Source organism: Pleurodeles waltl, chromosome 8 (assembly GCF_031143425.1).
Source record: "Pleurodeles waltl isolate 20211129_DDA chromosome 8, aPleWal1.hap1.20221129, whole genome shotgun sequence".
NCBI classification, from domain to species: Eukaryota; Metazoa; Chordata; class Amphibia; order Caudata; family Salamandridae; genus Pleurodeles; species Pleurodeles waltl.
This window is the reverse complement of record NC_090447.1, coordinates 686946693-686960661: the sequence shown is the minus strand read 5'-3', so window position 1 is coordinate 686960661 and position 13969 is coordinate 686946693. Positions and strand designations below refer to the sequence as shown.

General features: G+C 43.5%; 1 protein-coding gene across 1 annotated transcript in view; it reads left to right on the top strand.

The window, feature by feature from the left end:
- Window positions 1-13969, top strand: part of POLA1 (DNA polymerase alpha 1, catalytic subunit) — a 1729782-nt gene that overhangs the window by 386416 nt on the left and 1329397 nt on the right. The window contains exon 23 of the mRNA XM_069204808.1: window positions 11857-11956. Within this exon, the coding sequence (XP_069060909.1) occupies window positions 11857-11956 (100 nt within the window). The remainder of the gene's footprint in view (window positions 1-11856; window positions 11957-13969) is intronic.

The window sequence follows — 13969 nt, the reverse complement described above, 5'->3', positions numbered from 1 at the left end:
AAATTCTAGGTTCTTTCAGCTCCTTCAAATCTGTACTGTTGCTGTTTAGGTTAGTAAGCATACCTCTAATCTTATTTCTATTATCTGGAATAAATGCACAACAGTGGCGCTCATTAAGCATCTTACAGACTCTGCCACTCTTCGCTAAAAGAATGTCTAAAGCAAGCCGGTTTTGAAGAGTCATAGCCCTCTCCGCAGCAAGTTCAGTATCCATCAGGAGTATATCCCCTGTGAAATTTGGCAGCATGTTATCCACAATAGTAGACAACTTTCAAATCTTTATGGAGTTTAAGATAACCCCCACTGAGGGAATTATGGCTCCAAATATATCACCTACGACAGTAGCCGCTGTCTCTCTCGTCTTGTATGATGTAATTCAGACATTTTAGGAAGTTGCTTTAAGTCATCAATCTGGTAAATCTTTGGGAAAACTATTCCCAAATAACATGTCCCATTACATCCCTTTGGAAGACGGTAATAAGCATTAAGTCCACATATGTAATAGATCCCAGGGATCGCTGGATCCTGTCCATTTAACATAAACCTCCATTTACTCTGAAACAAAAACAAATGTCTGCATTCACTCGTTCCCACAAATAGTGTTATGCTCAGATATTGGCCTATATATACAAAGCTTTCCCACGTGTAATGCATCTATAGCTAATTTGCCTTGTGTCTTTATTGCACTATAAGTATAATTATTTGCAAACGTTCGTTTCTCTAACCCCCTTTCTAGCCTTTCCTTTAATACCTTTTGTCTATCATCAGTGTGATCTAAGAAGCTCTTCTCTACAGGTGTTAGTAAGCAGGTTAGATTATTGCGGTGCCCATAAGCTGTTCCATATGTCAGTGTCAGCTCAAAGAATCCCCTAACTATTTTTATGTTATGTTCCTTAGCTAATTTATTTAGAAACTCAATCACAGGCACAAAAGAAAACACTACATCTAGATTGGAGTAGAAGTATTGAACATGTTCTTGATTATAGAATCTCGTTAATAGCAAACTACAGCTTATTCCGTATGTAAGTGGCAAACTATGGTAAGTAACCCCTTCTTGTACTGACGAAGGAATCTTTGTGCACACATTGCAATTCTTCGCATCCATTGTGTCAACATACTCATTCAGCAAGCGATAGAGGACGTTAGTAGATAGTTCCCGTTTTGAATTAGTTCCCTCATGCAAGTATTTTGTATCCTGCTCAAACCTCTCCCATGGTGTTAGTGTAGCAGTTTCAGGAGTTGAAGCATTGTTAATTGCACTCTTATCCACCAATGGCATTTCCACAATCACACCTATAATTATCGCACACACAATACCCAAAATAGCACTCAACCAACCACACATCCTACTCCTATTATCATTTCTAGTGTTACTCATGATCCATATAGAATCAGAGAGCAGAATAAGATAAAGCAAACAATCAACTTGAGGATGATATAAAAGCTCTTTTTTTTTCTTTCTTTCTTTTTCTTTTCTCTTGTGCAAAAGTCTTTCTTAGCAAGTATTTACAGCGTTTCACTCACTCCCAGGACCCTTTGTCAAATCAGGTTAGCAGCTTGTCATAATCAGCTTTTCAGTGTCAATTCAGGTTAACAGTGTCGCATCCGGTAATTTATCAGTCTCCTTCTTTCAGGTTTCTCTCTATTTCTAATTTCTCAACTTAACACAGTCTCTCCCTATGGTTGAATTCAGGTGCTGTAATATTGACATGGAATTTCTTGATCAAAACAAAATGCCAAGAATTCTTGTTGCCATTCAGCAGATGTTGCATACGCCCATTCAGGACCTGCGTACCTCCTGTTTGCAACTCTTTTTCTCTTCAGTTTGCGATCACCCTGCAACTCTCCTTCACTGATATCTTCTTTCTTGGTTGTATCAACTTCTTCCTCTGTTGTTTCGTTAGGGATCACTTTCTCCTTTGCAGCTTGTGGCTCTGGCCAGTTATCTCCTTTAAACATTTTCTTTCCACTCTGCCTTTCAGGATGTTGAACAGTGCCCTCCTCTTGTACTATGGTGTTTTCTCTTGATGGTTCTGCAAGCGGCTCAGGGGCAGTCAGAATACTTTGACCTTCTTCCACCTCACCTCCTTCGCCTTCAGGGTATGTTATAGGCTCAACTTCAAACCCATACCCGTCTGCTTCTGGGAGAACCTCTGCTTGTCTTAGTTCTCCTGATGCCTCAGTTGAGATAGGCTCACTGTCACCCCTCTGGATCTCGTTTGATGTTTGAGTGACTAAGCCGTCCTCAACGGGCTCTTTCAGTCTCAGTTCCCCTTTGATTACTCTCCGGCCCTGAGACTTCCTTTTCTGCAATTGTTGTTTTGGACAATTCAAGTTCCTCATCAGTTGGACACGTCACCTTCTTTGTGTGACTGGCATGGATCCAATTAGGAAGACCTGCGCATTTCACAGCAGTAGTAGTTGTCAGTATTACTTGATATGGCCCCTTCCAACGTGGCTCCAAACACAACTTCCTCACGTGTTTCTTGACAACAACCCAGTCACCGGCTTTCAGGTTGTGACCTGGATCACTTATCGTGGCAATGTAGTAGCTTCCACCTGGTGAGAGAAAGAGCGGACCACGTCAGCCAGACCCTTGCAGTAGTCCAACACCATATCATCTGTGATATTTACAAGAGCATTTGCAGGCACTGCGGGCAATCTCATAGCTCAGCCCATAAGAATCTCATGAGGAGACAGTCCTGTTTTCTTGTCAGGTGTGTTTCTCATTGACATCAGCACTAAGGGCAATGCATCTGGCCATTTCAAATTGGTAGCTGTGCACATTTTTGCCAATCTCGACTTCAAGGTACCATTCATTTGCTCCACTAGTCCTGATGCTTCAGGGCGATAGCTACAATGCAACTTCTGTTCAATGCAGCACACAAGAGCTTAATCACCTCGTTGTCGAGTGTCTTCCCCTATCTGATTCTAAAGAGATCGGAAACTCAAAACGTGGTATTAATTCCCTAAGCAGCAGCTTCGCTACTGTGAGACTGTCATTTCTACGTGTAGGGTAAGCTTCAATCAAGTGACTGAAAATGCACACAATCACCATCACGTATCTCAGACCTCCACACACAGGCATCTCAATAAAATCCATCTGCATTCTGCTAAATGGACCTCCTGCTCTCCCAATGTGGCTCAAATTCATCACGGTTCCTTTCCCCGCATTCATCTGCTGACAGATAATGCACCTGTGACAGATAACTTCTGCAGCTTGTCTGAATTTTGGATTGAATCAATCTATTTTGAAACCTGATCATTGCGTCTCTTCCAACATGTGCTTGGGCATGGTAAAACCTTGCAAATTGTGACAAAAGACTGTTTGGCAAAACCATTTTCCCCTCCTGAAACCCATAAATCATCAGATCCCTGTACGCATTGCATTCTCTGCCAGGAGCATTTCTCCTCTTTGCTGGCACGTCCCTGTCGTGATTTTAACTCATAAATGTGTCAACCACCCTTAATGCATAATTTGAGCATGTTTCATTTTCAGTTTCAGGTAACAACTCCCATTGATCTTGAAACGATATACAGTTCAATGCACAGAACCTTGCGACTTGATCTGCATATCCATTTCCCATTGACAAAAAAGTCTTGCGATTTAACATGAGCACTGCATTTCACCATGGCAATTTCAAGAGGTAACTGAATCGTGTGTAACAAATCCTTAATTTTCTCGCCATTTTTCACCGGTGACCCAGAAGAAGTCAGGAAACCCCTCTTTGACCACAACTGGCCAAAATCTTGTACAATTCCAAATCTGTATCTGCTGTCAGTATAGATAGTGACTTTCAGGTTTTCAGCTGCGTGGCATGCCCTAGTAAGAGCAATTAATCCAGCCACTTGAGCAGAGTATACTCTTTCGAGCCAGGAAGCTTCTCAGATACCAATGATCGTACACACGGCATAGCCAGCTCTCAGTACTTCTACCGAGTCTCGCAGGTATGAACCATCAACAAAGATAATGTAATCATTTTCTTCCAATTGGGTATCTTTAATGTTGGGTCTCGGTGCATAGATTTGTTACCTCAAGACAATCATGTTCCACCTCCTCGGCATCATCAATGTCTGCATTTTCAATAGGAAGTAAAGTTGCCGGGTTTAACACGGTACACCTTTTCAAGGATACATTGGGTGACCCCAGTATAATTGTTTCATACTTTGTAAGTCTCGCATTTGTCATACGTTGAGTCTTGGTTTGGGTCAACAGGATTTCAACTGAATGTGGGACCATTACTGTCAAAAGATGTCCTATCACTATACCCTCACACTGAGTGAGGCTTTGACCAACTGCTGCAACTGCATGCAAACAACCTGGTAAGGCTGCAGCGACTGGGTCCAAAGTAGCTGAAAAATATGCTACTGGGCGGTTTGCACCTCCATGGACCTGTGTCAGGACAGACAAAGAACAAGCATCACATTCATGACAAAACAGTACAAAAGGCTTTGTGTAATCAGGCATACCTAAAGCTGGTGCCCTGCACATGCTTTCCCTCAGTTCCATGAATGCCTTCATCTCTTTCTCGGACATGGTTATAGCACCCGGGCCATCCTGAATCTCTTTGACAGTCAACCACACGAAAGGTTTGGAGATAATCAAGAAGTTGGGAAACCACTGACGACAGTAGCCCACCATTCCCAAAAACATCCTAATGTCTCTCTTGGTTGTCTGGGGATTCATCTGCAATATGGCTGTCACCCTTTCTTTGGATATTTTCCACTACCCTTTCTCAATCAGGTGACCTAAGTACTTCACCTCTGTCTGACAGTATTGCAGCTTCTTTGGGGACACTTTGTCCATTCTTTCCCAAATGATTCAGTAAGGCAATTGTCATACCTGCAGTCATCTTTCGTTCTGGACGCAATCAGCAAATCATCAATGTACTGTACTAGAGTCGAACTAAAAGGCAATTCTAATGACTCCAAGTCCTTCTTCAATATCTGATTGAAGATGGAAGGTGATTCAGAAAACCCTTGTGGAATTCTACACCAACTGTAAACCTTGTCCAGGAATTTGAAACTGAAAAGAAATTGGCTGTCCTCATGAAGAGGCACTGAAAAGAATGCTTGAGACAGGTCCACAACTGTGAACCACTCTGCATCACACGGAAACTGAAAAATGATCACTGCTGGATTTGGCACTCTGGGACAACATTTTACCACAATCTCATTTATTTTCCTCAAATCTTGAACAATTCAAACTTTCCCACAAGGCTTTTTCAGACCCATTATTGGTGAATTACATGGGCTGCTCATCACTTCTTTCAGAATGCCTTGCTTTATAAAGTATGCAATTATCTGCGTCACCTGTATAAGGACATCTTGTGCCATGTTGTACTACAGTACCTGGGGAAACACTGCATTCGGCTTTACCTCTACTTTGACCGGTTCTACTCCTTTTATTAGTCCCACTTCTTTTCCTGTCCGGTCCCACACTTTTTCTGTCACTCTTCCCTGCAGATCGGCTGGTAAGTCAGTCACAGTGAACATCGGGAATAAAGTTATCAAAGGGTATTCCTCATTTGCAGTCTCTGTCTCTGACTCTGAGATATGACCATCGTCCCCCTCGTCATCACTGTTTGTCTGCACCTCAATCCCTTCATTGGAACAGGTAATCGAACACCTCGTTTTACACAGTAATTCTCTTCCCAGTAGAGATATAGGACTCGAGTCACAGACTACAAATCTATGTAATCCCTGGAAGGTACCAATCTCTACTTGGACCGGATCTGTAATTGGATTTGTCAGGAACTGATTTGCTACTCCTACCACCCTTATGGTACGCCCCGAAAGTGGCAATTTTGGAACCTCTGCACTTCTGACTGTAGAGCGTGTAGCTCCTGTATTGATTAGGAATGAAACCTTGTGACCCATCACCTTTCCTTCTACATAAGGACCCCTCTGATCTACTTCTAGGGACGCTTCAAGCCTGCACTCCTCACTATCTGAACAATCATCCGACCATTCATTGTTTATTCCATCCTCACCACGCAATGGGAACTGTTGTACTGTGTTATTTTGACTCATTGTTTGACCTGTGACCTGTTGAGGAAGCATCACCTGTTGCTGTCCCATTGGAGCTAATGGTATCTGCATTTGCTGTCTAGGCACCATGGGGACCTGCTGCATCTGTGCTGGTTGAACACGCGACATTTGCATTTGTTGCATGGGTTGAAGACCCTGCATCTGCACCATGTTATTCTGAAAGTTTGGATTTTGACCCCTCACTTTTGGACCCCTCACATTTTGAAATGTACCGACATCATTGCTTTGTTGAACAACACCATCCTGCACCATCATTGGGCATTCCCGCTTCCAAAGCCCCACGCCCCCACACGTGTGACATGGTGATACCTTTTTCATCCCTTGCACATCATTTTGAACCACAACCGTATTCAAGTCTGGACCACAGTTCACAAAACCTCCTCGACCTCTCGGTTGTGCCTGAAGCATTCCATTCCCCTGCGGTTGCTGTTGTACCATCTGCTGTATCCCATTTTCCTGCATCCCTGCTTGCGCTGCCTTAATTTGCATCACCATCACCTTCTCCTTCAACTTTCTCTGTTTCAGTTCAATCTCGTCACTGCAGTATTTTGCATACTGCAACACCTCATCAGTCGGCTTTGCTTGCCAACAGATCAAATGATTCTTAATCATCTGACTAATCTATGGTCTCAGCCCTTCAAGGTGATTCATGTCTTTCGGTTCTATGACCTCAGTGCCACTGTAGTGTTTGAATGCTTTCAACACCCTCTCATAGTAAGCATGTATCGACTCTTTGGCCTCTTGTGACATTCGATCAATTTTCTGCCAATCTGTCACCTTCGGTGACACTTTCTGCTTTAAAAACTCAGTCACCTTATGATAATACCTCAACACTTCAGAAGTCGGTGCTCCAGTAACCTTGTCCCTTGCTGGCTCCTCTGTCGGCCAATCCACACCCCTTTTGCACTCAAGCCATAAATCAGCTGGTTCTATAATCTCAAACAGGGTATTCAAGTCCTCCCAGAGACATTTCGCAAGTTTCACAAACTTATCCGTCTGCTGGTACCATTCTATCGGCTTCTCCCTCAACCTGGGATAATCATTTGTGAATGACAGGATGTCACCCCTGGACCACGGTACATGGACTAAAACCCCTCCAGCGGTCTCTCTCATTGGTAACATCTTTATTGTCCCCGTGTCTGGTGCAGCTTTCACCTGTTTTGGTTCCAGGCCGTCACCTTTCTCTTTATCCCTCTTCTTTGCCCATCTGCCTTCCCACTTCTCTAATGCTCCCCAAATTTGAGCACTCTGCAGTATCTCTTTGAGATGTGCCTTCATTCCAGTGGATCTCATGTGATCGAAATCTTTAGGTTCAAAGTCTAACCTATAACTCCTTTTCAAATGCTTAGTATTTTCTATGTCTGTCCCGTATTTGTCCGCTAGGTTTGCCAACCTCTGATGCACCTTACTCACTTCCTTGGTTATTTTAGGGCACAGATACCTCAATTCTGCTTCCGTGTATGACTCTAATCTGTTCACCCCCCATTGGTCCTTCAACTAATTCGGTGGCTTCTACACCCAGTCTCACAAAATTCAGATATTCCTCTCTTTGACCTCTCTGTGGCTACTGTAGTAGTCCGTAGAGTGTTGAGCTTGTCTAACCACTCGTTCAATTGTTGCGCTGTTCAGCCTTGCAACGAGACATTTCTATATTGCATCATTGGTGTCTGCGTTGTATTGGTGCTCATTACCTGTGGGGTTAGTGTTCCCAACCCTGCATGCCAAATTGTCTCCAAAGGAATCCCAATCGGACTAAAGTCCAACAAGGACCTAGACCTCTCAGCTGTCTGTTCTCCCTGTGTCATTCTCTGCATATTTCCCGTGGACCATCCTCTTATCGCCTCCTGGGTCATTATTCCCTGGTCACATACGCCAGGCTTACCTTGCGCATACAGCGGTAGTGGTGGACCTACAGTAATTGGCAATGATATAGCAGCTGGTGGCTGACCAATTCCCAAATCCTGTGGAGCATTAACTCCCATAGCTTGATTCCTCATGGGTGCCGTAGCTACTGACTGCGGTCCTGCAACAGAAGTATAATTCGGAACCATCTGTTGCTGCGGCTGGAGCAGCAATTGTGGAGTTGGCTCAATCTGTACTAGTTTTGATCTCGCGTATACTGAATCAGGCGGCACCATCAAACTCGTAGTCGTCTCCAATACTGGGACATCAGGATAGAGCCTCTGAATTTGTGGTGGCTGCAACTGTATCTGCGTGTGTGGTGCAGTGGGTACACTGACACCATTCTGTATCGAAACTTGTCTGTACTGTATTCGTGATTCCTTTATTTTGTATCAGCTCTTCAGGACCCACACTAGTACTCTGTCCATTATCATTTATGGTATATGGTGGCGGACGATCATGTAACAACTGATTAAGAAACTCTTCATCGTCTGAATCATCTGCGTCTACCCAAGACCTCTGAGTCTCTTTTGGTTTACTAGAGCCTTTGTCTGTCTTACAAGTAGACTTCTTTCCCTGTGTCTCATCTTCTTGGGTTATTGCCAGAAACATCTTAATTCCGTCAACTATTCCCCTTCTCCACATTTTGGTCTCATTATTATCCCATTTAGCCTCCGCTAAAATCTTTTCTGCTCTATTCATTCTTCTTTCAAATTTTTGCTGTCTGTCGTATGGCCATTAAATCCCAGACCGATAATGCCTCATACTGAGCTGGTCTTGGGGGTGGTTTTTGCACACTTAACATCAATCGCAAATTTTCCAAAATTCTTATATTAAACGTTCCTCGTTCCGGAAACGCTAAACATCCCTTCTTCTCTGTCAATTTTCACCACTGCTTTAACCAAAGACATGGCGCGACTCCCTTCTCCATTACAATATAAGCTGGAGTACCCTCAGGCGTTGTAGGCTCCCCCACACTTGCTGCAATGTATGCATCTCCCCTCAAAGCACTCTTTTGAGCCTTGAAAAACTTCATTGTTGCGTCTTTTATTTTGTTTAGTATCTAATCAGAAAGTGACTTTAATTCCCAGAACACTTTTTGCCCACCTTCTCAACCAATTGCCTCTCACGGACGGCTGCCAATCTGTGTGTGACCCCTCTCAGCAACTAACCTATCCCAGTGCGATTTCACTGACGTCACACTCGCACACTCTGCAGCTGACAAAGCCTTGCGGCTTGTCCTCCTCTCATAGAACTAATGCAATATATTGCAAGCACCTTTAACAACAAAACCCCAAATTTGCCGGTTTACTACAGCAAGGGTAACACAATCGCTTCAGAACTTTACAGAGATTTCCCTTGAAGCCTCGGCCGCTACTCTCTCCTTCTCAGCTCCCGCACTCGCAAGGAGAATTCGACCCGCAAATCCTACTCTCGACTTGTTCTAGTGCACTTTAAAACTTGCCAAATCTCCATCGAAGGTTTCATTCACACAATTTGACTCAGACTTGACTTGTCAACCACGCCCGATTGACCTATTAAACCGTACAAATTGCAACTTAAACCAAGTGTCTCCTACACTTGTCAATATACTCCGGAGTCTTAGACCAAGACGGGTCCGTACATCACCAACAATCACGTGGACACTTTTTGAGCACAAAGCGACACATTCACATGAAGTTCGCCGACTTCCCTACTCTCATACTGCGGAGTACGCCCACTCCTACTAAAACAACATTACCTGACCTAAATTCACACAAACTTCACAAATCACCTGGAATATGCATAAGCTGAGCAAGCGCAAATTCTACACCACACATGCTAAAACGCCGAGAACATACCCAACTCACTAAGGCAAGCTCCGAGATTCCGGGAAAGTCATGGGGAATTTAGAAACACATCATACCTCCAATTTGCATTATTCTGAAAAACACCTTTAAAAAATTGTCCCTCGTCCTAGGGCCCCAAAGATCCCAAACCGTCGCTCTGCTACCTGAACTGATAGCGCGTCCCTTTCTAGTTAATTTATTCACTCTGGGACTTGTTTTAGCCCGATGAATCTTTTTACCCTGGTTGAAGACACCTTAGGACGAGATAACTAATCAACATGTCAATCAATATATCAATAACGTCATCAATAAAACTCAGAAACCACCATGACCTTTCAGTCATGAATAACCACACCAGTTTGGTACGATTTTGTGATGTTTATTCCCTATTGATTACAATTCTACTAGCAAGTTTATTAGTCTCATAACCATGAAACACATCAGCATTGTCATAATATGGTAACTTGAATAAGAATTCAGCAAAGCGAAGATCATGAATATTAGAACATAGCACGACGTCAACATGAATTAACCTTAGCAGAGTATCATTTGCGCATTATTCAACAAAGCATAGATTCAGTCATTTGTCTATTTGCGTCCGTTTAGTGAACCCTCTAACTAACCTCGAATTGGCATTGGCATGTTGGGCTTCATGCAAAACGATTTGGTAACACTAATTTGGAAAACATCTAACTATGGTCTCTGTCAAAAGAAGCAGTTGGTACCTAGAAAGGAAAGGCAAACAGACAATTAAAATTTCATCATCATATAGTTACCCTCCGTATTGGGTCCGCATACAGGGTTAGTCTTCGTCCTCAGGACATCAGTTGATTCGCCATCAGACAAGGAATTCAGCAAGACGGGTAAGAAGGGACACTCCCCTCATAAGGAGGAAGAGTATAGAACGGGCAGGATAAGGGCAAGGATGGTTTGAAAAGGCCAGACAGCAAAGTCTCTATGCAGAGTGACAAAGTGTCTGGGTCATAGCAAAAGTTCGCAACGGCATCTCCCCTCTCTCTCTGCTCCTCGTGTCAAAGGTTTTTATCCCTTTTCTGTTGTACAGTTCCCTAAAATTTGATTGGGTAGGGTTAGTACCCCACTATCTCCATCCAATGAGTCTCCAGTGATTTAATTTAATTTGTCACCCCATAACAGTTCTCACGTAGTTTATTGGTTCCTGTGATTGACGTCTCCAGCGGATAGAATGTCCGGTATGATTTCATACTCTTATGGTCCTTTTCGCATCTTCAATCAGTAGGTCCATTGTTTGTACCGGTTTAGGCGACCTTGTACCTGTTCTAGTCTACACTGTTGCATTCGGCAAAAATGTTTCTCTAAGCAAGTTGAATTTCATGGGAACGGATCCACTACGGCTACCTACAAAGTAAAAGTATGAGTAAATGTCCTTCAGCAAGTCGGCACACTGCACGTTCAGAAAAACACATTTAATATGAAAACCGGGCAGCTAGGCCTCGACTCATGCTAACTAAAGCCTAACGATTTATTTGCAAACTTTAACATATAACTCTTAATATTAGTGTAAAATAACTTATTATCGCCTTATTATTTCATTATTAGTCAATTTCATTAGTCATTGTATACATTGGCGGCCACTCCCCGTGGGCACATTTCAAGCGCACATTTAGCAAAAACACATTAATACATTTTCTATGCGGCATTATTATGCAATGGCTTATACACATTTCATGTTAATTTTAAGTATAAGATCTACGCTCCCTCAACTGAATGTAGCAGTGTAACAGTTTCTTTGACTTGTTTTGGTGCCACTTGGTATTGAAGTTGCACTCCTACTTTGAAACATAAGTGTATTTGATAAAACATGTTGCACAGATCAGACACTTTCTACTTTTTTTATTTTGTTCATGGGTCTTCACCCAAACCTTGTGAAAGACTTGACGTGTGCCGTATGGTAAAACAGAAGTTATTGATCCAGCGTACACCTGTTTACAGGGTGTGTATTTTTCCTCTCAAGACTTATATAGGACCTAATGTTTGACAAAGAATGACCCATCAAAGACTTCTGTGTAACACCTTTTCCTTGTGCTGACTGCAGGCAGATGAGGAAGATGATCTTGAAAGTGAGCAGGGTAAATTGAAGAAGGTGCGGAAAAAGGCTACCTATGCCGGAGGCTTGGTGTTGGACCCAAAAGTTGGTAAGTTATAGGCTCACTGAAACACATGAAAATATTTTTAAGCATGGAAACTGTGTAAAACGCTTGTTGGTGAGAATGTTTCCCAACTCATTATGGCATAGAAAAGCAGGGAAAAGATGGATTAGATGTGCTGATTCTGATGAATACTTCTAACTACATAGATATATCCTTATGAAATCCCTCACCGTGCCACACAGGCTCTGGAAGCTTTTCCAACAATTGCTCTAGTGTGCCAGTATAGGGCACCCTCAAACTTCTCGGTGGCCTCATCCTGCATCTGTATGTCACATGATGTAGCCGTGTACAGCCACCACCAGTTTGTGCTGACATATTTTTTTTAATGCCCTTCATTGCAGACGCAAGAGATCCATGTATAAGTCCTCTCTCTAACTAACCTGCTCAGGAAGAGAGCACACTATCGTCACTCAAAAGGCTTGACTCCACATCTGAGTCTGACCACATTCCACAGCTCATGCATCTTGAATTTCCCAGACAATCACTGATTTTTCAGCCGGTACTGGCGTTGCAGGAGTGCAAGTTGCAGTTTTCATGAATATTCCAGGCCACCCTAGAACGCCCTGAGGCCCCATGGATCAGCAAAGTCCTTCCCTGGTGCCAAATGGCCCTGTTAGGCCCCTTGCTGGAGTTGGGCTGCACCTTCATTCCTTTTTAAAAAATTTCACCATATGGCCCTTTTGCCAGTCTTTGGGTCCAACCCTGATACAAATCTCATATCCGAAGAAGAGTATGGCTAGGTTTCGGCCAATACCTTGTCATGAGATTATCAAGTTCACAACCAGTGGTGTTGAAGGACACTCTCCGGCAGTGCCACTGCACCAATGACTTTGATGCCGTGAAGCTTGTTTTGGCCTATCACAATGTTATGTATGTCAAGGAGGAAGCAGACAATTTGTTGCCCCCTCACTATTTTGATGATGGAATAATTTAGTCCTCCTTAATGCTAGTGGTCCCAGTACATCTGCAGGAAAGGAACATTGTTGCCTCACATCGATAAAAGTGCCTACTTTTCTGTAGTAGTACTTAAAGCAGCAGAGGTGTTCAAACTCCAGTTGTCAGCTGTCAAAGCAAGGGCCAATTTGGTTTAAGGCAGTTTCGCAATTTTACTTTTGGGTAGCTTTCATTGAAGCCCTGACTCTCTTCTGCTGCGTAGTCAAAGCCTTGCTTGGTTTAGCCAGTAAGTAGTCTCCATCTCTAGGTGCCAAAGACTTGCTCAGTGCCACCCAGCCTTCTCTCCGCACCCAACAACGGAAACTAGTCGAGGCATAGATCAGCAAAGTAAATCTGAATGCCTTCCCTGCCACCCACCTGGATTGAGAATTCAACTGCATCGATGCTTCAGTTTCAATCCTTACATTTCAGCACCCTTGGGCACCAAGGAGCTTTAGGCCTGTTATATCCCCCACTGCTGGCTGGATCTACCCTGTTGATGGTCTGCTTCGAACAGCTGGTTAGCCCAATTTGTACCTCATTGTTTCACTCTGACCCTGGAGGCTGCTATTTTCTTGCTGATGGAGCCATTGATGGTGTCAGGGCTCTCACATCGACTTGCAGGTGTGGGTGGCTCCATCGTTTTGAATGGACCAGACTCACAGGGCAGATTCCCTCCCTGTCTTCTGATGCCTTGTGAACCCTACCTCTGAGTCCCAGCCGCTTGGTTTGTGCTCTTCTTGAACCTCTGCTTGCTCCTTAAGGCAGTTTGGGAAGGTGTGAGTATCTCAATAACATCACGGAGGGTTTTTGCCTTCTCTTTCTTAGTCTCAGGGTTTTGCTATTGTTTATCGTCCTGCCAGTGGATGGGAGTCAGATGTTTTTCTTCGGAGGACATTGTTAGCTGGCTTGGCATCTATTGATATTTTCTGTATTTGTGGTGGATTCTAACTCACACTTTGAGGTTTGACTCATCATGGTTTTAGTGAGTCTCCATTGTTTTGGGAGCCAGTGAGGGTCACCGTTTGGCTGTGACACTGTGTAAGTGGTTGCCTTGCTTCTGTG